The 26031-nt window shown below is 53.3% G+C and overlaps 1 protein-coding gene and 1 long non-coding RNA gene across 3 annotated transcripts; one reads left to right on the plus strand and one right to left on the minus strand.

Annotated features, from left to right (window-relative positions):
* Positions 1-5953: 5953 nt before the first annotated feature.
* LOC122701399 lies at positions 5954-11305 on the plus strand. 2 transcript variants are annotated; one of them, XR_006343062.1, is made up of 4 exons: positions 5954-6323; positions 9234-9388; positions 9963-10095; positions 10827-11305. It is a non-coding gene; the product is annotated as an uncharacterized LOC122701399 (long non-coding RNA). The 2 variants fall into 2 exon arrangements; XR_006343061.1 differs by having other exon boundaries at positions 9234-9384; positions 9960-10095.
* An 11768-nt stretch (positions 11306-23073) lies between these two features.
* SOCS1 (suppressor of cytokine signaling 1) lies at positions 23074-24926 on the minus strand. The gene is made up of 2 exons (XM_043914318.1): positions 24779-24926; positions 23074-24216 (listed from the first exon to the last, which is right to left on the minus strand). The coding sequence occupies exon 2, from the start codon at positions 24164-24166 to the stop codon at positions 23513-23515; it is 654 nt and encodes a 217-aa protein (XP_043770253.1). The 5' UTR covers positions 24167-24216; positions 24779-24926; the 3' UTR covers positions 23074-23512.
* Between the last annotated feature and the right edge of the window lie 1105 nt (positions 24927-26031).

A 26031-nucleotide genomic window follows, 5' to 3' on the forward strand; every position in this document is an offset into this window, starting at 1 on the left:
GCCTCCCTGAGGCCCAGCCCGGTTTCTCTTTCTGGCAGCATCCGTAGTCCCCTGCTTCTGTCACCCACAACTATTCTTGGCCTCTGGCCCCTTTCACTTTCTGCTCAGCCTCTTCCTGCCTCCGTGGTTCCCCCCCTGCCCGCCCCAGCCTTCTCTCCATACTCCCTCCCACCACCAGTGGCCTCGGCTCAGCTAAAAAGCCCTAGAAGAGGCCAGAGTACAGTGACGTCTTGGTCTGTTTTCGGGTCCCCACTCTGTCCCTTCTTGTCTGGGTGACCTTGGCAAGCCTCTTCCCTCTGAACCTGTTGTCCCCATCTGGAGAGGGGAATGTTGCTTGTGTTCTGCCTACCTTGACCCTGGGGAGGACACAGACTGTGACCAAAACCATGGGGAGGATGCAGGTTGTGTATCAGGACGGTGGGGAGGATGTTGACTCTGTACCAGGACTGTGGGGAGGATGCAGACCCTGTACCAGGACCGTGGGGAGGATGCAGGCTGTGTACCAGGACCGTGGGGAGGACGCAGGCTGTGTACCAGGACCGTGGGGAGGATGCAGGCTGTGTACCAGGACCGTGGGGAGGATGCAGGCTGTGTCCCAGGACCGTAGGGAGGATGTAGACTCTGTCCCAGGACTGTGGGGAGGATGTAGACTCTGTCCCAGGACCGTGGGGAGGATGTAGACTCTGTCCCAGGACCGTGGGGAGGATGCAGGCTGTGTACCAGGACTGTGGGGAGGATGCAGACTGTGTGCCAGCACTGTGGGGAGGATGTGTCCCCCCACACACCATAGGCTGGGCGCTGAGGAAAGGAAAGCAACAAGACTGACTGCAGGTGGGCAGCCAGGACAGTCCTGGGTGGGGCTCAGCTCGCCTTGGACAAGTCACTTCTCCTTTGTGGACCTCAATTTCATACCTGTGAATTGAGGCAGTTGGACTCAAGGATAAAGGGTCACAACCCAGAGTGATGAAGGTAGGGCTAGAGGCAGCCCTGGGGACTGTGGGAGCTCCACAGGGACTTTTGACTTGGGTGGCAAGTGTTTCTGGGAAGGCTCCCGGGAGATGGGACAGCTGATTATGGTGGTTTAGTCGCTAAGTCCTGTCCAACTCTTGTGGCCCCATGGACTGTAGCCTGTCAGGCTCCTCTGTCCATGGGATTCTCCAAGCAAGAATACTAGAGTGGGTTGCCCTTTCCTTCTCCAGGGGATCTTCCCAATCCATAAATCAAACCCAGGTCTTCTGCATAGCAGGTCGGTTCTTTACCAACTGAGCTACAAGGGAAGCCCCAACAGCCGAGCTGAGTCTCAAAAGAGCATAGTGATCGTAGATCATGGGCGTGTCCAGAAGGAGAAACCAGCACGTGCAAAGGTCCGGGGGCAGAGGTGTGGGGCCTGGGGATGGGTAGAGGGGTGGAGAGGCAGGCACAATGAAGCTGGCCTGCAGGAACAGGTCACACAGCCGGTCAGCCCCTGCTCAGGCAGTGGGGAGCCATGGGAGGGCTCTAGGCTTCCATTGGCAAGTCCATGTCCTACCCAGACAGGGACTTCCTGAGATGGGAACAGGCCTTCCTGGTCTTTGAGTTGCCCGTGTCTGAGTGGACAGGAAGATGCAGTCAATGAATAAATGACATTTCCTGCTCCTCTAAAAGGCCTGGCTTTCTGCGAGTAGTTAACCACATAACTGACCACTACAGGTGGTCAGTCCCCTGGATCCATTAGCTATTGCTGCATGACTGACCTCCCCCAAATGAGTGGTTTAACACGAGCAGCATTTACTGCTGCTCACGGTCTGTGAGTTGGTTCTTCTGGGCTGGGCAGAACTTAGCTGATCTTGTTTGGTACACTCTTGCATCCACAGGCAGCTAGCTGGTAGGGCAGCGGGGGCTGGCTGGTATTGGGGGGCCTCGGCTAGGATGGTGCTTCTCAGTTTTGCGTGGCCTCTCGTCATCCAGAAGGCCAGTTTGGGCTTGTTCTCAGGGCGGATGTGGAATCCCAAGAGAACACGTCGAGCCAGAAAGCATCTTGAGGTCCAGGCTAGGAAGCAGGCTGTCGCTTCATCACCATCATCACTTCCCGTTGGCTAAAGCAGCCTGGCTTCTAGGATGGAGACACAGATTGCTTAATGAGAGGAGCAGCAAAGTCATATTGTCAAGGGCATGGATACAGGGAGGGAGGGAAAATTGGGACTTTATTTTACAAAATCAATTTGACCCGCTCTCCAACACTTGGAGAAGGAAATGGCAACCCACTGCAGTATTCTTGCCTGGAAAATCCCCTGGACAGAGAAGCCTGGCGGGCTACAGTCCATGGGGGCGCAGAGTCGGACATGCCTGAGTGACTAACACACTCCAGCACTCATTCCCTATCAGTTAAGGAAGTTCCAGTCTGATCAGTGGTCGCCTCAGCAGTGGGCACGTAACCCAATTCTGGCCAACGAGACAGGAGGAGAGCCTTCTGAGGCTTTCTGGGAAAGGTTTCCTTGCTCCTAAGGGGCAAGGAGCCCTGGAGAGAAATGGTTTCCATTTTTCTGCTGGATGTGACCCCTGGATTTGGATCTGCCATCCAAGCAGCCTCAGGTGAAACCAACAGAGAAATGAAGGAACCTGGGTCTGTGGAGTTCTGGTGGGACTGCTGAATCCTCCAGGCCAGAAACCCGCTCTGCCTCTGGACTTCCTGTTGAACCAGATGTTACCTTTCCAGCTTCTTTAAGTCACTTTACATCGGGCTTCCTGTTACTTGGACCAGAGGCATCCTCAGTGCTGCCCTGGGGCCTCTCTTCGTCTCTGTGAACCTGCTCTGCCTGATGAGCCAGATCAGAGTTGGAGGCTCTAGGCTTTTCTCTTCAGCGATGCTGAAGTCCCCAAGTGGAACCCCCACGCTTCTGCCTCACATTTTGCACAGGGACCACCACCTGCCCACTCCACCTAGGCCTGTCAGCCCCAGTAACTGAACCAGCAGGCATCAGCTGGATTCAGAAGACCTGGGTTCTGGTGAGTTGGATTTTCCCTTTTTTTGCTCTGCAGTACCCAACCTCTCTGAGCCTGAGGTTGCTCTTTCAGAAAATGAAGAAATGAAACCTGCCTTTTGCATGGTTAATGCTTGATAACAGCATTTGAAAACATCTTAGAAGCTCTGTCAGGCAATGAAAATTTGCATCCCTATAACTTTTTATAGTTTCCAATTTGCTTCTTAGTACTTAAAGCAATAATAACAGTAATAATAGAAGCCAGCAATTATGGAGCACCTACTGTGTGCCGAGCACACTACTGAGTACTTTATATGCATGTATTATGGAATCCTCCAAGCAGCTCTAGGCTCAGAACCGTCCCATGCTCCCATCTCATTCTAAGTAAAAGCCAAAACCCTTTTAAGGATCCACAAGTCCCTAAATGATCCAATCCCACACTCCCCACCTCTCTGATCTCATCTACTGTTCACCCCCCGATTCACACTGTACCAGCTACACTTAACCCTTTCCTTGAACATTCTGCCTCAGGGCCTTTGCACCTGCTCTTGCTTCTGCCTAAAATGCTCTTTCCACATACAAACGGGTAGCTGACTCACCTTCTTTAGTTTTCTGCTTCTCAGAGAGGCTTCCATGACCATCCAAATAAAACAGCAACCTATCCCTGGCACCTTCTAGCCCCCCTGTGTAAAACACCTGCTGTGTTTTACATCTGACATAATCGTGTCTCTCCACCTGTGAGACTGTAAAGTCCCAGAGGGCAAGGAACTCAGTCTGTTTTTGTCACTGCTGAGAAGCCAGAGCCAAGAAGAATGTCTGGCACAGAGTAGGTGCTCAATACGTATTTGTTGAGTGAGTGAACAGATACGTGCCCCTACGAGGTAAATGCCAGGTAAATGCCAGCTGAGGTGCGTGAGCTCAGGGAAGAAAATGTGCTCTTGTCATGCAACAGAAGGGGCCATGACAGGACTCTTAACTCAAAACTGGCAGAACCCAAGGCTTGAACTTCAGGGCCAGGACTCAGTCTCAGCACCTGCCTCAGGTCCCTCTCGTCCTCTCTCCTGTCTCTGCTCCTGAATCTGTCAGATGGAGCCTGATCCAGGGCTGGACTCCATCAGTGCACTTCCTGTAGGCATCTCTGCAAAATTTTGTGTATCTTCTAATGGTTGTATGTGACAGGCAGAGACAAGGAGGCTCGGAGCAGAACCAGGGGCCACCCAGGGGGACAAAGGGGTTTCTGAGCAACAAGATAACAGGAGGGAGCCTTGAGGGGCTAGATCAACCCCAGAGAGGTCAGTGTCCCTCACAGCTCAGGGGTCAGAGTGGGGACTGTTCCATGATCAATTCAGGCCCCAAACCTTCCCTGAACTCTGGCCTGGACCCCTCCTGCTTGGACCTAAGAGCCCAGGAATGATCTGGACTTGGATAGTAGACTGGGAGGCAGAGACAAAATAAGATTCCTCAGACCCAACAGATGTGTGCTGCGTTCTTCAAGGGGTATTATTTTTATTTCTTCTCAGCTCTATTCTAATCCTTCCAGTGGAGTAGTATCTCCCCACTGCACAGAGAAAGTGAGGCTCAAAGTGGTTGAGGAAGCTTCCCTGGGTCACTTAGCTAGGAAGGAATAAATGTGGATTGATGACAATGATAATAATAATGTGACTTTGGGGACTTCCCTTGTGATCCGGTGGTTAAGAATCCGCCTGCCAATATAGGGGACACAGGTTCAGCCCCTGCTTCAGGTAGATTCCACATGCCACGGAGCAACTCAGCCCGTGTGTCACAGCTAGAGAGTGGATTGCGCCCACCGCAGCTAGAGGAAAGCTTTACATAGCAATGAAGACCCAGAGCGCAGCCAAAAATTAATTAATTACTTTTAAAATAATAACGTGACTTCCAAGACCAGGTCACAAAAGGCACCTGGCTGCCATGTTACCCCCTCTTGGCTCGCTTGCTGCTGGGGAGGCCAGCCGCCATGTTGTGAGGGCACTCAACCAGCCCCACGGCAAGGCCCCTGCAGTGCGGAGCCGAGGCCGCCTGCCTCCAGCCTTGTGAATGAGCCCCCGGAGCAGGTCCTCCCAGCCCCAGCTCACTCCTTGACTGCGGCCTCCTGAGAGACCCTGAGACAGAGCCAGCCAGCTGAGTCACTCCCTGATTCCTGACCCACAGAAACGGTGCGAGATAAATATCTGTTCTCTTAAGCAGATCTACGAGTTTTCTTGTTTCTGCTGTGTAGCCAGTTACCACAGACCTAGTGGCTTAATAAATTTATTATCTCAAAGTTTTCCTAGGTCAGAAGTTTGCCATACGTTTTCTGCTCGAGGGTCTCACTGGGCCAAAATCAAGGGGTCAGCCGGGGTCCCAGTTCCCATCTGGCGACTCTGGGGGTAAATATGTGCTTCCAGGCTCCTTCTTGATTCTGGCAAAATTCAGTTCCTGTGGTTGTAGGTCTGAGGTCCCTGTTTCCTCGCCAAGTATCAGCCGAGGGCTGCTCTCAACTCTAGAGGTGACCCACATTTCATCCACACATGGCCCCTCCTCCTCCACTCCAGCAGCACATCTTTCCTGTGCTTCAAATCTCTGACTTCCTCTTCTGGCACCAGCCAGAGAAAACGCTCCGCTTTTGAAGGGTTCAGGGGATTAAGTTAGATCCACTGGATAACCTCCCTTTTGTAAAACCAACCTTGTATCGTAACCTGATCACAGGAGCGGAATCCATTATAAACATGTCCTGGGGATGAGATGGGGTGGCGGGAAAGGATGGGAGCTCTCTCAGAATTCTCCCTTCCGTAGCACCAAGAGCTGGGGTGATTTGTACACAGAAATAGAAAACTAACGCAGCTGTTGAGAAGCTTTTTCCACATGGAAGCTCACGTCCTTCAGATTTAGAACCTTTTTTTCCCTCCATTTTTTCTGTCCCCTAACACTGATGAGCCAGATGTTCCATCTTCAGGGACAATCCTCTCCTTTCTTGATATTCTTATGTCGGATTTTTTAACTCTCTTTCTGGGAGGCTTTCCAGTCGCTTGCAAGGCTAATAGTGAAAGTTTTTCTTTCTGCTATCACCTCTCTAGTTCTTTCTTGGTCACTGAATGTTCCTTTATGCAGCGTCTTGTTCTCATTTTAGAGATACAACGTCTCTTATTGCTCTTAGGGTTTTTGTTGTCTTATGTTTTCCTCCTCCCTGCATTGGCCCTGTTTTCCAGGAGCTCTTTTTCTCTGCTGGTGTTGATCTCTGATTTTCCTTGTACAAGCCTGCCTCCAGTGTCCAGTGATCCTCGTCTTGTGAGTTCACACTGAAGATCAGGAAACTGAAAACAGACCATCAGAAGCTTGCTGACTATGGACAGGGCGTGTGGATAGGTGAGTCTCATCCAGGCAGCTGGGCAGGCTCTGGCTGTCACGGTAGAATCCCAGAGTCAGCATCTGAAGTGTCCTCTCCTAGGTGGGTCAGTTTCTCTACAGAGGATCCCCCAGCCTCCAGCCTGGGGTGGGTGGGGGTGGGAAGGGGAAGGGCTGCCAGATTCCAGGGACCACACTGGGTGCTGGGACTCATGACCTTTCTTTTTACCCTTTGTGTCAAGCCTGACCACACCTTCAATTCAGCCTCCTGTCCTCAAGTTCAAGGCCTCCAGCACAGGTTTTATTTAGATGGTATGTTTATTAGTCTTATGGAGTGAGAAGCTAAGAGAGCTGTTGTTGTTTAGTCGCTGCTGCTGCTGCTAAGTCGCTTCAGTCGTGTCCAACTCTATACGATCCCATAGATGCAGCCCACTAGGCTCCCCCGTCCCTGGGATTCTCCAGGCAAGAATACTGCAGTGGGTTGCCATTTCCTCATCCAGGGGATCTTCTCCACCCAGGGATCGAACCCCTGTCTCCTGCATTGGCAGGCAGATTCTTTACCACTGAGCCAGCTGGGAAGCCTAGTGTTGTGGAGTGAGAAGCTAAAAGAGATTGGAGGACTAAGAGTCTCCCAAATTATCCCTTTTTCCAAAATATTTATTTTCATTTATTTATTTGACTGAGCCAGGTCTTCATTGCAGCATGTGAGATATACTTCCCTGACCAGGGATCGAACCCAGGTCCCCTGCATCAGGAGCACAGAGTCTTAGCCACTGAACCACCAGAAAAATTCCCAGAATTGTCCCTTTGCAGATCCATGATGCCAGGTGATAGGGTGTAAAAATGAACCAGACAGGTTCTGCAGTCAGGGCTGAAGACCTACTGATTCTTGTGCACCTACTATGTACTGGACACTGAATCTGGATCAGGGTTTTGTCCTTCAGGGACCATTTGGCCACGTCTGGAGACATTTTTGGTGTCACAGCTGGGGGTGGGTGTGGGTACTACTGGTGTCTAGTGGGTAGAGGCCAGGCACACTCCTCACATCCTACAGGGCACAGGACTGTCCCCAGAGCAGAGAAGTCAGTAGTGCTGAGGTGGAGAGTCCTGCCCTAGAATGATGGGACACGTTCCCTGGCTTCTTGGGAAGGGAGCAAAGGTTTTCTCTCTCCTCAGCACCTGCTGTGTGTTTTCACAGCAAGCCCTCCACCCAGGGGTCCTCCGCTCTCAGCCTGGGCGAGGGGTGTTGGGGTGGGTACCACACATGCCCTCTCCTGCCTGGTTCCCCATCCCCCGCTTCAGCCTCGGGGGAGGAGCTTAGGGTGGCAGCAACTATCAGGGTGCAAGCTGGCCCAGACCTGTGGCCCTGCTTGACGTTGGTCCCCACCAAGCCATGTGACGAGACCAGGCCACAAGAAAGAGGTTTCAACAAGCGTTATCGCTTCCTGGAACTCCGACTCGGCGACTTCCCCGAAGACCGGCTGTGCCTGGCGGGCGGGCTGTGCGCGGCGGGGACCGAACTGTGCACCGCGGGGACCAGGCTGTTCCCTTCCTCCTCCGCTGTCCCCGCAAGCTGCCACCCTCTCTCTCAGTCTGACTACCTGGAAAGACTCCACCCCCCTGGGCCCAGCGCCCCCATGGCTTGGCTGTCGGTTCAGCACCAGCCCCAGGAGTGGTGGGGCATGGCTGATCCCGGGGTCCTTCCAGTGACCTCTAGGATGCTTGGACCAAGCTGAGCCGGGCTGAGACCCCAGATGTCCAGAAACCCACCTGCTCTCCTCTCTGCCCCTGATGGGGCGACTGGCAACCAGGTTGGGCACAGATTTGCTTCAGTCTGCAAAATGGACACAAATCTCCCATTCCATTTTATCTGCCCATCAGACAGATGGTAGGCAGACACACAATTCCTATTTCTGTCTTGCTGGTTTGAGCCTTGGAAACCCAGAGAGGGAAAAGCCCCATATTGGCAGGGGCAGAGAGGGGACAGAAACTGAAGGTTTCTTGGATGTCATTATCTCTGGGTGACTGTGATGACTCTGGAATAAGTCACTTCCTCGAGTCCCCACTTCACAGAAATCTAGACTGTAAATATAGACCTGGCCGCAATGGGGTGGGGTGGTGGGGGCCTGGGTAGCCAGAATGAGAGGGTGAGTGAAGAGGAGGAAGCAAGGAGAAAACTCCATCCTCTGAGCAGGCAGGCGCCCCAGGGTCCTGCCAGTGGGGTTTATTTATTCTGTCGAAATGAAAATGCTCTGATGTTGAACTGTATTGCCAATACTCCTGTGTTTTTGACCTACAAAATCAGCAATTTCATGTGATTCAGCCTAAGATGATCCACCCGCCAGACTGTTTCAAGAATTAAAGATAGCATGACGTGCTTAGCCGCATGCCTGTATATAATTAGTGCTAAGTCAAGAATAGCTCTTATGTCATATAACACATATATCATATCTCTTATCTAATAATATATCACCAATGATATTAGTGATACTAAATGTTATCCATTTTCTCCTCCATCCTCCATTTGTCAAATCCACGTTGATTGATCATGCAGCATGTACCCAGGATGGGTGTAAGCATTCTTCCTTGTCACCAACACTCAATGTCAGCCCTGATTCCCAAGCATGCGCCCTGTGCAGGCAAGTGGTGAAAGCTCCCCATTTGTGTCCACAGGTGCCTAAGCCAGCACATCACTACATGTCACTTGTCATTCTGAACACCCCTGCTGGGACCTCCCAATTATAGGACTTCTTATTACTAACTTGTGCAAGCCGCAGCTGGCTCACGGGTCATTTTGAGTTTACATTCAACCATGGTGTTTGGGCCAGACGTCAACCTGAATTGGGAATATTGCTGTTCCTAACCACAGTACAGGACTTTACATCAGTGCCTTTAATGTCATCTTGGTGTCTGCTCTATGTCTTAATCCAGGGCGTATTTGGGATCCCAGTGACTGGTTCACCATCCTTGCAACAAGCAGATCATCTTAGAGTCTCATAAAGGAATCTGGGAAGATGGGGGAAAAGGATGGAGCTGAGGCCAGAGCTCTGTGGCACAGTTCTGAAGACCTGTTGGCCACTTGGTTTGTATGTGTGTGTGTGTGTGTGTGTGTGTGGTTAACAATTTACCAAGTCAGAGACCCAGTCGGGAGGTTGATGCTTCTGTCTGAATTCAGACCTCACTTAGGTCCAATTTTGGTTTTGCCACATGTTAACTCTGTGGCCCTTGGCAAGTCATTTCACTTCTCTAGGCCTCAGTTTCCTCATCTGAAAAATGGACACTAATAGTCCTACCCTACAGAGGGGTAAGAAGGACGAACCGAGACCGTGGGTGTGTATATGGTGCCCCAGTGGTGTCTGGCATATGGTGGGTGCTCACTGTGAGCCTGAGTTTGAGAATTAGCTGGTGGCACAAGTCGTTTCTGCACCAGATACCTCCTGGGAAGGTCAGTAGCAGCATGACCAAGGCAGCGGTGAGGCAAGGCTGTCCCTCAGGGACACACCAGATGGCTCCTCGGAGGGCCAGCCTCCCTCTCCTCAGCACAGAGTGCCCATAGCCTCTGCTAATGTAGCCCTGCCGACCAGCAGCCCCTCCTTTCCACCCTGCCCAGGGATGTGGGCCTCCCCCAAACAAGAGCGACTTCCCCTCTCTGCACAGCAGTTTTCCTGTCTGTAAAGAAGGAGCAAAACCTCAGTGGACCCTTGAGAGCGTCCAGTGAGATGTGCCTCAGAAGGACAACATGGGTCGCCTTCTGGGCTCCAGCTGGACCTCAGCTTCCTTACTGATAAAACAGGTACCATTGTTACGACCTTGTCAACCAGTGACTTAGAAGGCTGTTCATGAAATGCTCAGTGGAAAAAGCAGGTTATGATATGGGTTATGAAGAGTGGTATCTTCCTTGCTTGACGTCCCTGGATATGTTCCAATGTCTCCTACTTTATAGTCTATGGGAACTTGAATAGAATTCGTATCCTACTATTGGGTGAACATTGTATAAATCTTAATTATGTTGAATTGGTTCACAGTGCTTTTCAGGCCTGCTTTATACTATTTTTCTGTATATTCATTCTATTAACTTCTGAGAGTTTGATATTGAAATTCCAATTAAAAACTTTAATTTATCTACTTTAAAAAATAATTGTAATATATGTAGCTTTGTTCTGTATTTTCCAGCTTTCCTGTAAATGTGTTATCATACTATCATAATTTAAAAAGAAAAAAGAATGGTGTCTTTTTTAAGAAAAAAGTGTGTATCTGGAAATCAGGAAAATATATAAGATGTGTTTTGTGCTATCATTATTGGTAGATTCTTTTACGAATTTAACAACAAATGTGAAGATTAAAAAATAATGTGGACTGATCCAGGATGTGATCGTGGGGGCGGGGAAGCAGTGGGGATATGGAAACTCTGTGCTTTCCACTCAATTTTGATGTGAACTAAAACTGCTCTAAAAATAAAGTCTGTTTTAAAAAAGAAAAAAGGGAAGGAAAAATTTTTAATGTGGAATTTTTTTTTTTTCCCAGCACAAAAAAGTTAAGAACCACCATGAACAAGGAGGTGTGAAAGTGTCTGCATTCCAGCTTTCCTTGAGGGCAGATGTCAGCCGGAGAGGGGAGCACCCTGGGCCCCAGATCCTGGCAAAACTAGTCTTGCTTCTTCCAGTCGGAGAGTTGTTCGGCCTCTTCTTAGGATGAGTGGTTCCATTTCACCCACTCACCCTTTGTTCCAGGCAAACCTGACCCCTGACCCTCACTGCTCTTCAAACTCTGATTACCCAAGACTCTCTGGGGTTGCCAGTGACAGAAGCATAACTCAGACAAGCATAAGCAGAAAGGGAGCCTTGTGGCGTGTGTCACAGGTCAGCCCAGGGGTGGGTTTCAGGTCTGGCTGGATGTAGGGGCTCCCACGATGCATCGGGGCTCCGTCTTGTGCATCTTCTCTTCCACTCTTTCGACCCAGCAGGCACGATGGCTACCAGCGGGCCTCCGTTTAGAGGAAAGAGTTCCTGCAGAAAAAGTCCCAGGAGGGTCTCTGACTGGTCCAGCTTAGGTCACGTGCCTACCCTGAACTGGGGCATGGGGAACTCAGGCCAGGCCTTGCCCACATCCACCTGTGGTCACAGGCCCCCTGTGTGGACCCTCCTTTCCAGCCGCTGCGTCTCTGCACCTGCTGGCCCCTCTCCCTCTTTGGAATGTGGGCAGAGACGGTCAGGTCACGACTGCTCTGTGAGGGCCCAGATGCCTCGTGCAGAGGAACAAGGGGGCACATTGGGCTCCCACAAACCTGGCTGTGAATCCCTGTTGTGCTCCAACAGGCTGTGTGACGTAGGCAAGTTACTTGAGCTCTCTGAGCCTCACGTTTTTCTCCTAACTTTGTCTCTCCATGGAGAGGTGCTTGTGTGCGGGAGCCCAGGGCCTGGGGTGGAGGGCGAGCTCCAGTGAGATAGCCACGGTCAGGATCTGGAGGCTGACTGGAGCTCGCTTAGGGGAGAGGCTAGGCCACCTTCGGATCTGCCCTCTAGCTGTGACGTCTTGGGCAAATACATCCACCACACTTCTCTGAGCCTTAGTTTCTCTGCCCGCAAAAAAACAGAGAAACTTGCCTCTACAGGGACAGTTATATAGATTCACTGGAAGGACTGAAGCTCCAATACTTTGGCCACCTGACATGAAGAGCTGACTCATTGGAAAAGACCCTGATGCTGGGAAAGATTGAGGGCAGGAGGAGAAGGGGGCGACAGAGGATGAGATGGTTGGATGGCGTCACCGACTCAATGGATATGAGTTTGAGCAAGCTCTGGGACACAGGGGAGCCTGGTGTGCTGCCGTCCGTGGGTCACTCAGTCAGACACTACTGAGCAACTGAACAACGACATACAGATATGGGAGATTACAGAGGTCACTTCGCACATGCTGTTCCCTCTGCCCGAGATGCCCTTCCCCACCCTGACTGCCCAGGTGGATTCTTTCTCAACTCATGCTTTAGGACTCTGACAGTGGCATCCCCAGGGTGCCTCCCCTAACTCTACATCCTCCACTGTCCTCTTATTCTTAAACTAGTTAGCTCTTTTCCTGGTTCCCCCTCACCCTCCACCAACCCTGCAGCCACCTGGATCAGGGGATACCAAAATCCCATCGATGCCCTTTTTCTCCTAACTCTCTGAACAGCTCAGATTGGTCTCCTCCCTTGCACCTGGGCCTATTGGAAGCATGAATAAACATTTGTGGAATGAATGCTTGACTCCCAAATTTTCTTTCTGGAGGGTTCCCCCCAACTCTGATATGGGCCTATAGTGCCATCTCTGCTGGGAGCATGGCACCCACCAGGGGAGGGGGAACTTGGGTGAGGGAGGAAGTCCAGGTTGCCACTGGTAGCCCAGGCAGCTGATTTCTAAGAAACCAGCTGAGGGACAGGAAGGCTGGGGCAAAGCTCAGGATGGCTTTTACTTTCAGTTTTCTGCGTCTGGAGCAGTATAGGTACCCAAGGTTCTTGGCTGGGAGGGGACGGTGTTACAAGCACAGCATTGTCAAATGTCAAGGACACAGCCAGCACTTCAGGACCCAGACCAGGCCCGGAGCCCAGAGAGGTCTTGCCTGGCCCCATCCACAGCCGTCAGGGTAGGAGCAGGGGCCGCTGCGGGTAACGGCCGCCCGGCCCGGCCCAGCCTTCAGGGCTTCCTCTTTATTCACTTGACCTTTATTTAGGACATGGTTTGGATTATTTATTCCTTCACCCATTCATTCATTCATTCCCTCATTCATTCACTCACCCATCCATCCACAAGTCCTTTCTCTCACTCCTAAGACCTCTCTGTCTTCTCTTTCCTTCCTATTTTCCCATGTTGTCTTTCCTCTCCTCTTCCCACTCCCTGTCTCTCCAGCTCTGCCTCCTGCTCCCTCGCTCTGCCTATCTGCACCCCTTGCTTCCCCCCCACTCTTTCTGACTGACTCACCCTTTTTTTTCCCTGGGGGAGGTGATGGCTGAGCTGGGCTTCGAAGACTGAGTAGGAGTTTGCCAAGTGAAGAGAAGGCAAGAGAAACATCAAAGACTTCCCCTGGGTTGCTCACAAGGCCAGAGGATGATGGAAGCAGATGGGGAATGTGAAGGGGACAGTGAGGGGCTAAAATGTACAGTGGGGCTGGGCAGTGAAGGACCTCAGAGCCCATGGGAAAGGGATCAGATTTTAGTGTCTAGCAGCTGGGAGCCACTAGAGTGCTCTGGGGTCATCTGACTTGGTCCAAGTACTGCTTCTATGACTTTTATCAGCCGTGAGATCTAGACAAGGAGCTCAACCTCTCCTGGCCTAGCCTGTGAAATGAGACAATAAGGATACCCATCTAGAAAGAGCTAGATAAAGAGGAATCAGTAGCAATACTCACTTGCAGGGGGAGCCAAGGGTATGTGTGTGTGATTTGGGGTGTCAGGTAACCAAATCAGTAGTTTAGATGGTCACACCCAATTCCCTCCATTGCCTGCAAAGGGGCTGAGCACACATCTCTGGTCCTCAGTTTCCCCATCTGCAATCCAATGAGGGGGAGGTCCACTTTAAGCTCAAGCCTGCACTCCTCGCCCCGCCCCCACGCCCTGCCCACCTGGCTGGGGGAGCCCACCAGGCCCCCCTCCCTCCAGGAGCCGAGGTAGTTTCGCTTTGACCCACCTTCCAGAAACTGTGGCCCTTCCTGTCACCAGGTTAGCACAGAGGGAACTTGGCAAAAGATAAGATTAGCAGCACGGAGGAACCCCAGGCTGGCCATGCTAGGCTTTCATTTTTAGTGTCCCAAGCTGGGCCCCCTACATAGGGTCCACCCTGCCCTGCCAGCGTCACGCCTCATATTGAGCATGTACTCTGTGCTTATAATCACTTCCTTTTAATACTCTGTACCTGTGAGATCTGAGGGCTTACCCATTTCACAGGTGAGGAAACTAAGGCTCTGCCCACGACACACAGTTGGCAGCCAAGCTGGGCAGTTTCCCAGGCACGGGATGGGTGTCCTGGAGGGTCCCTGGATGATGGTTTTAGGTGAGACCCAGGGACATTTTGATAAAACATTGAATTGCTGTGAAAGATTTCCTATTTTCCACTCAAGTAAAGGAGACAGTCTCATATGGGTGCTACTGTGTCTTGAACACCTCTCTGACACTTGACACGTCTCTCTCTTCCCCTCCCTCCCTCGATCTCAACCACACACAAAACAGGCTTTTTTGTTTGTGTGTGTGCTCAATCATGTACAACTCTTTGCAACTTCGTGGACTGTAGTCCGACAGGCTCCTCTGTCCATGGGATTTTCCAGGCAAGAATACCGGAGTGGGTTGCCATTTCCTCTTCCAGGGGATTTTCCCAACCCAGGGATCGGACCCACATCTCCTTTGGCTCTTTCATTGGCAGGCGAATTCTGCACCACCTGGGAAGCCCACACACAGCAGACCTTCTCTGAAAGCAGAGCAAGACACCAATCTCTAGCTAAAACTTACTAACACTGTTTGAATTTCGTTGCATTTTTTTCAAGGGTTACCTTTTTGTGGCAGGTGACTCTGGCTTTCTGTGTATTGTTAATGATACATTTCCCTTTGAATAAAACTTACCTAAGAAAACCAAGTGACTTGAAGAATATCATTGAATAACATAACAGCTGCAACTTGGATAGAGCTGGCAAAAATCATAAAAGTGGATCTCTGGTGTCTGACGGTTTGGAAACCTTAGCTTAAAGCAAGGGAATGGCTGCAAAATCGGGCTGCCTGTGTTGGAACCTCCTAAGTTCTGCCACGTAGCTGCTGTTGACCCTGGGCACTTTATTTAACCTCTCTGTGCCTGTTTTCTCATCTGCAAAATGAGTATCATAACAATAATAGTGTCTGTTTCATATGGTTCTTGTGAGGGTTAAATGAAATACAATGCATGAATTACATAGAACAATGCCTAGTGTCTAGTGAGCAACTGACATGATGAGCTGGTAGCCTCCACTGTTTGTAGCAAATGACAAGTTGAGAATGCAACCAAGTCTGTCTGACTTCATAGCTGTGCTCACTCAAATACACGGGGCAGCCTGTGTGAAGCAAAATAGTAATAATTATTGTAACCTCTATATTTGCGTGGTGATCCAAGTTATCCCCACTTAGAGTAAATCATTTGATCCTCATAGCCCTTCCGAAGCAAGGCAGAGTGGGTCTCATTTAGTCTTGTTGTTGTTATTCAGTCACTCAGTCATGTCCGACTCTTTGTGACCCCCTGGACTGCAGCACACCAGGGTTCCCTGTCCTTCACCATCTCCCGGAGTTTGCTCAAACTCATGTTCAGTGAGTTGATGATGCCATCCAACCATCTCGTCTTCTGTTGTCCCCTTCTCCTCCTGCCCTCAATCTTTCCCAGCTTCAGGATCTTTTCCAATGAGTCAGCTCTTTGCATCAGGTGGCCAAAGTATTGGAGCATCAGCATCAGTCCTTTCAATGAATACTCGGGGTTGATTTCCTTTAGAATGGACTGGCTTGATCTCCTTGAAGTGCAAGGGGCTCTCAAGAGTCTTCTCCAGCATTGAATCTAATTCTGGTTTTATAGATGAGGCCACTACAGTCACACTGTTAACAGGACTTGAAACCAGGGCCTGGGTCCCCAGTCTTTCTGCTCCTCCGTGCTGCCTCCCACAGTGAAATGTTGAGGGGAGGGGCCACCAAGGCTGACTTACCCAGGCCTCATCCCCTCCTCTCCACCCTGCTCCTGGATGCCCCTCCCGGCTGCACCCAAGTGTGGGAGGTATGGGAGGGAGTGTCTCATCCCACAGGCCGCTGCAGGTCCCCAGGTGGGGCCAGCCCCGAATGTCACCCTCCTAACTCAGGATCCAGATGTCAGGCTCACACCATTCCTGTCTTTGCCTGTCAGCATTTGCACCCATTCCCCACCCCCCCACCCTCCACCGCCTGCTGCCAGGACTGCCCCAGAGCCACTCCCCCAGGGTCCCTTCTGATCAAGCAGCCCTCTCCTAGGCTGAATTCTGATGCAACCTTGCAGATAAGTTACCAGCCCACTGTCTCGTGTGGCTTTCCAGCCTGTGCTAGGGAGAAAAGGATGAATGAGGTGCTCTGAGCCCTGGCTGGTTGTATGGCTCTGAACATCCTCCAGGGTGGCCCTAAGTCTCAGAAACTTATTAACCCATGAACTCCTGAGCATGGTAGTTGGTAAGATCATGACCTTGGGCATCAAGTACCTGGAGTCAAACTGTGGCTTTGCCATTTACACATTTGCGGTGGAGGGTGGGCAATTCCTTCACTTTTCTGAGCCCACCTCCGTGATACAACCTGGGCAAAGTATAAGCATCCTTTAGCTGCTCTGTAATTGGCATTATATTAAAACAGCAGCAAGGCAAGGATCATAAAGCAGAGGCCAACCCTAATTATTGGAGACCTATCACGTGTTAAACATTGTACAGGTACCCTTTTACTTAATCTCGTCCATGGTCAGTCAGTCAGTCAGCCAGTCAGTTCAGTCGCTCAGTCAACCCCATGAATCGCAGCATGCCAGGCCTCCCTGTCCATCACCAACTCCCGGAGTCCACTCAAACTCATGTCCATCAAGTAAGTGATGCCATCCAATCGTCTCGTCCTCTGTCATCCCCTTCTCCTGCCCCCAATTCCTCCCAGCATCAGGGTCTTTTCCAATGAGTCAACTCTTCGCATGAGGTGGCCAAAGTACTGGAATTTCAGCTTCAGCATCAGTCCTTCCAATGAACACCCAGGACTTATCTCTTTCAGGATGGACTGGTTGGATCTCCTTGCAGTCCAAAGGACTCTCAAGAGTCTCCTCCAACACCACAGTTCAAAAGCATCAATTCTTCGGTGCTCAGCCTTCTTCACAGTCCAACTCTCACATCCATACATGACCACTGGAAAAACCATAGCCTTGACCAGACAGACCTTTGTTGGCAAAGTAATGTCTCTGCTTTTTAATATGCTACCTAGGTTGGTCGTAACTTTCCTTCCAAGGACATGGGACGGGTACTGTGATTAATCTCATTTGCAGGTAAGAAAGCTAGTGTTCAGGATCTGGGTGCTCTGTGAGTTGGTGCAGCAGTGGCGGGTGCGCACCGGTATGGAGTGGAAGCTCTTTTTGGTCTCTTAAGACCAGAGTGGGCTGGGAGATCCCCCTCTTAGGGGCTTGACCTGACGGCCCTCTCTGCGTGGGTGGTGAGGGCAGGAAGGTCTTCCAAGCGGTAGCAGGCCCAGAGCGGCATTAGGACCACACGGAGGCCAGAGGGGCTGCAGAGCGGGGGCGGGGGGACCTGCCCCGGCTCAGAGGGGCCTTGGGGAGCCCGAGCACAGTCGAAAGGAGGCGAGCACTGACAAGACCCGAGGAGCAGGTGAGGGCGGCCAGTGACGTCATCAGTGCGCGGCACCCGGTGGCCCGGGCGCCCTGGGGCCCGGCGAGGCCTTGAGGCGACGGCACTCTTACGAGGACAAGCCCTTCACCTTGAGACCTAACGAGGCGCGGGAACAGCATGTACAAAGGCCCGGTGGCAGAAGCGAGTGCGGTGAGTACTGAGGCCAGCTGCGTGGGTCCTCGGGGGGCACTTGGGCCTTCTCCTGAGCGCATCTGGGGGCCGTTGGAGGACTGGGGCTTGGAGATGCCCAGCCTCACGCAGGGGTGTCTGTTCTGAGGAGGGTGGTGTATCGGGGCCAAACAGGTGGTCTCAAGCATGGAATCTGTTTCCCCTGTGGGCTGAGGGCGAAGACCAGGTGGGAGGAGCAGTTGAGCGCCCATCTTGGGCACTGTTGTTCCTGTGTGAATTGGCTTCCTTGAAGACCACACTCTGCTCTCTGAGGGACCTTGAGACCCCTAGAATCGGCCCAGGGCTATTTTATTCCCTAGAAGCCTCGAGCCCTGGGGAGTCTCTGGATGATGGTAGTGGACGCCAGGTGAAGGGGCTGCCCGGGTGAGGGGGATGCAAAGACACTGAACACCCCCACCCTGTCAGGCCCAGTCCACCTCCTCCTAGGTCCTGTGCTTCCTCTCCCAAAGTTGAGGCTGGCTGCGCCAAGAAGCCCCTCACTGGAGTCTGTGGGGCTATGCGCTGGGGGTTTGTTCAGACCTAGGTTGGGGATCTGATCATAATTGTGGTTTCTGACTGATGCCTGCCCCAGGCCTGCCTGGCCCATATCTGGTCTCAGCACCAGTCCCAGCAGGTCCTGTGACTATCCTGCCCCTCTGTAGCCCAACTGGCTGGAACACACACACACACACACACACACACCCATCCCCAGATACACATATAATAAGGCCCACCTGGTGCACACACACACACACACACACACACACCCATCCCCAGATACACATATAATAAGGCCCTGGCACGCACACACACACACACACACACACACCCATCCCCAGATACACATATAATAAGGCCCACCTGGCACACACACACACACACACACACACACACACCCATCCCCAGATACACATATAATAAGGCCCACCTGGCACACACACACACACACACACACACACACACACACACACACCCATCCCCAGATACACATATAATAAGGCCCACCTGGCACACACACATACACACACACACATACACACACACACACACACACCCATCCCCAGATACACACATAATAAGGCCCTGGCGCGCGCACACACACACACACACACACACACACACACACACCCATCCCCAGATACACATATAATAAGGCCCACCTGGCTGGAGCTGAGAGGTCTGACCAAGAATGACCCCTCCCCTACACACACACACACACACACCTGGAGCTGAGAGGTCTGACCAAGAATGACCCCTCCCCTACACACACACACACACACACCTGGAGCTGAGAGGTCTGACCAAGAATGACCCCTCCCCTCGACACACACACACACACACACACACACACACCTGGAGCTGAGAGGTCTGACCAAGAATGACCCCTCCCCTCGACACACACACACACACACACACACACACACACACACACACACACCTGGAGCTGAGAGGTCTGACCAAGAATGACCCCTCCCCTCGACACACACACACACACACACACACACACACACACACACACCTGGAGCTGAGAGGTCTGACCAAGAATGACCCCTCCCCTCGACACACACACACACACACACACACACACACCTGGAGCTGAGAGGTCTGACCAAGAATGACCCCTCCCCTCGACACACACACACACACACACACACACACACACACACACACACACCTGGAGCTGAGAGGTCTGACCAAGAATGACCCCTCCCCTCGACACACACACACACACACACACACACACACACACACACACCTGGAGCTGAGAGGTCTGACCAAGAATGACCCCTCCCCTCGACACACACACACACACACATACACACACACACACACACACCCATCCCCAGATACACATATAGCAAGGCAGGGAAGCAGTCAGGGAATCTGATCACAGCACAGATTAGATCGGGTCACACCCTGGCTCCCCATCACAGTTCAAATCCACACTCCTCACCAGTGACTGTGCCCACTGCCCTCCTGTTCCGCCTTACCTCCTGCCACTCGCCTTCACTCAGTCCCATCCCCTCCAGCTCCACCAGCCACTGGACTGGGCTGAGCTCGTTCCCAGCTGCTGTCCCCTCTACCTGAAATGCCTGCCTCCCTGGCTGGCTCTGACCTGTCATTCCAGGCCCAATTGCAGCATCACCTTGGCGGGGCCTTCCTGACCTTTCTTTCTGAAACAGTCCCAGTCCGCTGTCCCACCACCTAGTTTGAGTTTTCATGTTGAGTACTGTCACTACTTGGAATGTTCTGGTGCCTTTAGTTTCATATTTAGTTACTGTCGGAGGCCCTGAACGTGAACTCTGTGAGAGCAGGGGCCAGACTCCCTCGAGTTTGTCCATTCCTGTATCCACTGGGCTTAAGAGTAATGCCTGGAACATAAGTCAGTGCTCAGTGTGTGTTCGTTGAACCTCATTATCATTTATTGAGCACCGCATCATTAGGAGACATATGGCCAGACTCTGGGCTAAATGCCTTATGTGCATCGCTTCAGGAAGAGGCTCAGCTCTGTGCTTCCTGGCTGGGGGACAGTTAACAGTTCCACTCAAGTTGGGAAGATCAAGCAGGCTGAAGTGAGACCTGGGGAAATGCCTCTTCACAGGGTTCCTCGCTCTTCCCCCCTCCACTCTTGAAGAAACCAATTGCCTTGAGAGTGCGGCGGACCTGGTGCAAGTCTTGGCTATCACTTTTGAGTTGTGTGACCCTAGGTAAGTGACAGTCCTTCTCTGGGCCTTTGTTTCCTCATCTCTGAAATGGGGGGCAGAGTCCCCCGCTGAGGAAAGGCTTTGATGCGGGTCAGAGGCTGTTCTCACCCCGGCCCGCAGTCAGCCTGGAGAGCGGCCCCTTTGCCATCCTGCCTGCCCGCCGCTGCCCCGCTCACCCGCCGTCAGTGGGAAGAATACCTCAGTCGCACCTGGGCCCCCAGCCCAGGCCCACACATACACCAGTCCTCCTCTCACTTTTCATTCTTGTAAATTGACGTCAGCGCTGCTGAATCATGAAGCTGAGGTTTGAGAGGACCTGCACCACGGGGAAGCCACACGGCGCGCGCCGCCCCCCTCCCCGCCCCCCTGCCCTGCAGCATCTGCACTGCTGGGCCCATCTGTTACCCAGGGTCTAGAGTGCAGCTCCCGGGGGCTTCTAGGTCATTGCAGGTCACTTCATGTATGGCAGTATAGCTTTAAAAAAAAAAAAAAAATGACTCACAAAGAGAAGGGGCCAGGTCTGGGGAGTGTGAGTAGAGGAGCTTTAGTTTCAGCTGTTTTGCTAAGGGAAATGGGTTTGTGTATGAGTTTGGGTAATGAAGATGTGACTTCTAAGCTTTTTTTTGAGAGGGGGAAAAACCCTGGAAATATTATAAACTTGACTGTGATTTGTCCCTCCTTAGATGAGGACCTGTTTCCTTATCTGTAAAATAGGAATGTTAGTTAATAGCACCTAAATCCTAAGGCTCAGGTGAAGGTTGAATGTTTTAATATAGGTGACTAGGCGCTCAGAATGGTGCCTTCCCAATGATGCTGATATGTTAGCAGCTGCTACTGTTATTATTTTGACTGTTAGGCCCTCATGGGAGGCTAGTGCTACCCAGCCTCTGAAGCAGTACTGTCTGAATTTGCCACCTGGCTCCACCACTTGCCGTATGCCCTACTTTGCCTCTCTGAGCCTCAGTTTTCTCATCTATATAAAGGGGGAAGAGGTTTCTAACTCACAGGCCAGTTGAGAGGCTTAAACAAAGTAGCAGGGCCCAGCATACAGTAAGCACTCACTGAGTGTTTGCCGTATGCCCAAGCACTGCCTTCGTGGTTTCTCCTTGCCCTGCTAGTGCTGGGCAGGAGACAGGAGAGTCTGAACACAAGACTTGGGCCACAAAGCACAAACAAAGGGAAGGGAGACGGTTCAAAGAAGAAAAAGCAGTGATTCCTTGGAGGCACACAGACGTCATCTCCCTCCCTCCTTCCCTCCCAGCCCGCCTCATTAAAGGATGAAATTGCCAAAGCTCTCTGAGATCCTAAATCTCTCCCGGCCATCCTTAACCTTGGGGCCTGGAACCTATTTAATCCCCAAGACAAGCCTGGGCCACGCCAGCTTTCCGGCTATCAAGTTAATTTTATGCTGCAGTTTAAAGTCTGAAAGGTATTATTAAATATTAGGACACTCCATTATAAGCATGTCCAGGGCTGCAGAGGGCCATTCGGAGTTCTAAAATTGAAGTGGAATGTGTCTGTGAGGCCGCTTAACCCTACACCGGAAAATGACTCGATTCACCGGGTGCAGCACCACAGCCCTGAGGGGCCAGCAGACCGGCCACAGATCCAGGAGTAGCCATAAAACCCGTGTCCTGGGCACTCTCTAGTGATGCTGGCCAGCCCCAGTTTTGGAAAACATCACCTACTCCATCTACTATGCATCAGTACCTGCTGCTGAGGGTTACAGCAAAGCAACCTTTTCCAGCAAGCCATTTCAGAGGCAGTCGCTGAGGCCCCTAGCGGCAAGGGGAATTGCCCAGAGCTGCCAACAGGGCCCTCCTGCCACCACAGACCACAGAGCGTCTTTCTGGTTGCAAGTTGCTTGTTCACCAAAAAGTACACAGAGACAAGACAGGGCGGGAAGAAGGAAGTTCAGACCTGACCCTGTTATCCCCATCCCATCTCAGTATCTCTGTCTCCCTAGATACCGAGTTTCAGAATGTACCACTCCTCCCTTCCAAAAACTCATCAACCCCCCCACCCCCACCCTCTTCCTGGAAGAAGCTGTGGTCACAGAATGAAAGAAGTTTCCCCTCTGTCATCCATTTCAAACAGATTTCTGGGAGGACGGCCAAAAAAAGGCCCAAGTGTCTTCTCTAACACCAGAATGACCACAGGCAAATTTACCCTGCCTCGGTTTTCTCTTCCGTAAAATGGGGATAAGAGCCTTGCTTCATAGGGTAGTCTTTATAGATTAAGTAAATTTAAGCATATGTAAATAAAGTACGGAATAGGACCTGGCAGACATTAAGCACTCAGACACAAAGTGCCCTTCTGCCAGACACACAGTACCAAAACTAGACCAAGGGTTCCTCTCCCTCTGAGAGCTGAGGGTGAAGCCATGTGGGGTTCCCAGCCACAGAATCTGGGGGGCCACACACCACCTTCGGCCACACACCACCTTCAGCCACACCCAGGTCAATATTAGGAACCCGGACCCACTCAGAACCGTGGAAAACCTTTGACCAAAGCACACGCTCTAGAAACTTTTTTTTTCTTAAAAAAAAAATTTCATAATAAAGTTTATTACCTAACTGGTGGTAAAAAATATAAAATAGGATTCTGCACAGCAGAAAAATAAAGCCAGAGACCCTCCCCCAACCCCTGGTTTGTGCAAAGATACTGGATATATGTAAACATGAAGAGGTAGGAGGTACGAGTTCAGGCCCTGGCCCCACGTACAGTTTTAAATTAAGCTACTACGACAACCAGGGGGACCCAGAGGGAGCACCAGGAGGGGGCACCCTCAAGAGTTGGGGAGGGGTCTGCGGCCTGGTCTCCAGCCCAGGGCAGGAGGCGCCTCGCCCCCTACGCCCGCTCCCTCCAACCCAGGTGGGGAGGGCACCCACATGGTCCAGGGAAATAATAATTAATAATAGAAAATAATAAAAGGGCGACCCAGTTAATGCTGCGGTGCGCGGCCGGTCAGATCTGGAAGGGGAAGGAGCTCAGGTAGTCGCGAAGGACGGGGTTGAGGGGGATGCGCGCCAGGTTCTCGCGGCCCACGGTGGCCACGATGCGCTGGCGGCACAGCTCCTGCAGCGGCCGCACGCGGCGCTGGCGCAGCGGGGCCCCCAGCATGCGGCGCGGCGCCGCCACGTAGTGCTCCAGCAGCTCGAAGAGGCAGTCGAAGCTCTCGCGGCTGCCGTCCAGGTGGAAGCGGCCGGCCTGGAAGTGCACGCGGATGCTCGTGGGGCCCGAGGCCATCTTCACGCTGAGGGCGAAGAAGCAGTTCCTCTGTCGGCTGTCGCGCACCAGGAAGGTGCCCACGGGCTCGGCGCGCAGCCGCTCGTGCGCTCCGTGCACGCTCAGGGGCCCCCAGTAGAAGCCGCAGGCGTCGAGGAGCGCGCTGGCGCGGGTGATGCGCCGGTACTCCGCGTGCGAGCGGAACGTGCGGAAGTGCGTATCGCCCGGGGCCGGGGCCGGGGCGGCCGGGCAGGGCCGCAGGCGCGCCGGGGCCGCGGACGAGGGTGAGGAGGTGGAAGAGGAGGAGGAGGAGGAGGAAGACTCTGGCCGCCGTCTGGGCTCTGCTGCCGTGGAGATTGCATTGTCGGCTGCCACCTGGTTGTGTGCTACCATCCTACACGCAGGGCCGGCCGGAGGGGTGGGCCATAGCGTCCGGGGGTGCGCTGATGGGGGAGACAGGCAGTGAGCAGGGAGTCCGGGTGCGGCTGGGCAGGTGAGGGCCCGCGAGGCAGCTCGGGAGGGGCGGGGCCCTGGGCTGAGCCGCTCCTAGAGGGCCGAAGGCTCAAGCCCGCGTCCGCGCGGTCCTTTGGGCCTCAATGGACTCATCTAGAAAATGGGCTTGCCCGCCCGCGGCGCCCTTGCTGGCGGGTGGGAGCTCGGCGGCGCTCTGTGCCGCCTCCGAGTAAGAGTCTGAGGAGGGGGCGTGGACAGAGGCGCCGGGCAGAAGCCTGCCCCGGACTCGGGCCACCGGGTCCTCGGCTCACCGCCCCGCGGTTGCCGCCTGCCGGCAAGGCCGGGAATAGGCGCCTCGTCCAGGCGATTCGGGCAGAAAAGCAGGGAGAAAAGCGGAGCTGCGGGTACCCCAAGCGCGGGGTCCGCCAGGATGGACCCCGCAGGGGCCAGGGGCGTGGCGGCCGCGACCCCACCACGCAGCCCCCGAGGCCGCCGCGGCCCCGTGCGTTCCTCCCCTCTCCCTCCAGCTTCGTCGCCCAGCGTCCGTCTCACCTGGCGGCGGGGCGCGGGGCGCCGCGGGCGGGGCGGCGGGGGTCTCCGGGGCGGCTCTCGCGCATGCTCCGGTGCCGGGAGCCGTGCAGCTGCCACGGCCGCAGCTCTTTCTGGTGCGCGCCCGCCCCTGCACCAGTCTTTTAAACCGGCTTGGAGGCGTGGGGTTTGCGAGGCCCCGCCCCCTCCAGGCCCCGCCCCCTCCAGGCCCGCCCTTCCGCGCCACTTTCGGTTTCTTTTTTAGCGCACCGCGGAGGCCGGGGCCGCTCGACTTTTCCCACAAATCGGGGACCCCTCCCCGGGGAGGTCCCCCAGCCCTGACCTAGCCTCGCACCTGTCCTAGGACCCGTCTGTCAAGGTCTCTAGCACTGCCCTTGAACCTCCGGGGCACTTCTCAGCAACCCCACTTTCGGACCTGGCGGCCCTCCGGTACCCCCACTGCCTTCGGTCGCAGATTTCTGCCGGCAAGCCCATTAGGATACTCCGGACTGGCCCTGACACACCCGTCACCTCCTCCAGGTGTCTCAGCACCCATCTCTGATAGACCTGTGTCCTCTACTCTGGAGCCGGGCACCTCCACCCTATCCCGGGTCTCACCTGGGACCCCTCGGGACTGCTGCCTCCATCGCCCTGCCCACCTCGTCCCGGAGCCTCTAGATGGCCGCCTCCGCATCCCTCTCTGCCTGTCGCTGTCCCTGGTCTTAGCTTGGGCTTCCCAGGAAGCGGCGGGTTGACCACAGGCTTCGGAGGAACCCTTTGGCGGCGCGGGAGGGGTACCTCGACTGCGCGCCCAGTTCCTTGGAAACCGGGTGGGGCCTGGCAAGGTCCCCTGCGGCTTTGGCCTGCCTTTCCTCCTATGAGACAGCTGGAGAAACTGAGGCCCAGTGACCGGCAGAGGGGGAGCTCCAAACGAGGCACACCCTGCTCACTTTTATTTTGGGGAGAGGAGGGAGCGGCTGGGCACCTCTAAATGCACTTTGGAGCCCAGTGAAAAGACAGTTCATTTTCAGATGTGATCATTCCAGAAGCCTACTCTGAGCTTTCCTGGCTGGTCCCTCCTCTTCCTTCCTCCTCTCTTTTACAGATCCCACCCCCGCCAACTGCTCCCTCCCCACACTCATACCTTGGGTCTTGGAATGTTGGGGTACCCGCTACAGTTTGTACATTTGTGTATGATGCTGTCTGTCATAGAAGGTCATGGAATAGGTGCCTGGCTGGTACATGTATTTTTGAATGAAAGAAAGAACAAATGAGCT

The sequence above is a fragment of the Cervus elaphus genome, chromosome 10 (assembly GCF_910594005.1).
Source record: "Cervus elaphus chromosome 10, mCerEla1.1, whole genome shotgun sequence".
Classification (NCBI taxonomy): Eukaryota; Metazoa; Chordata; class Mammalia; order Artiodactyla; family Cervidae; genus Cervus; species Cervus elaphus.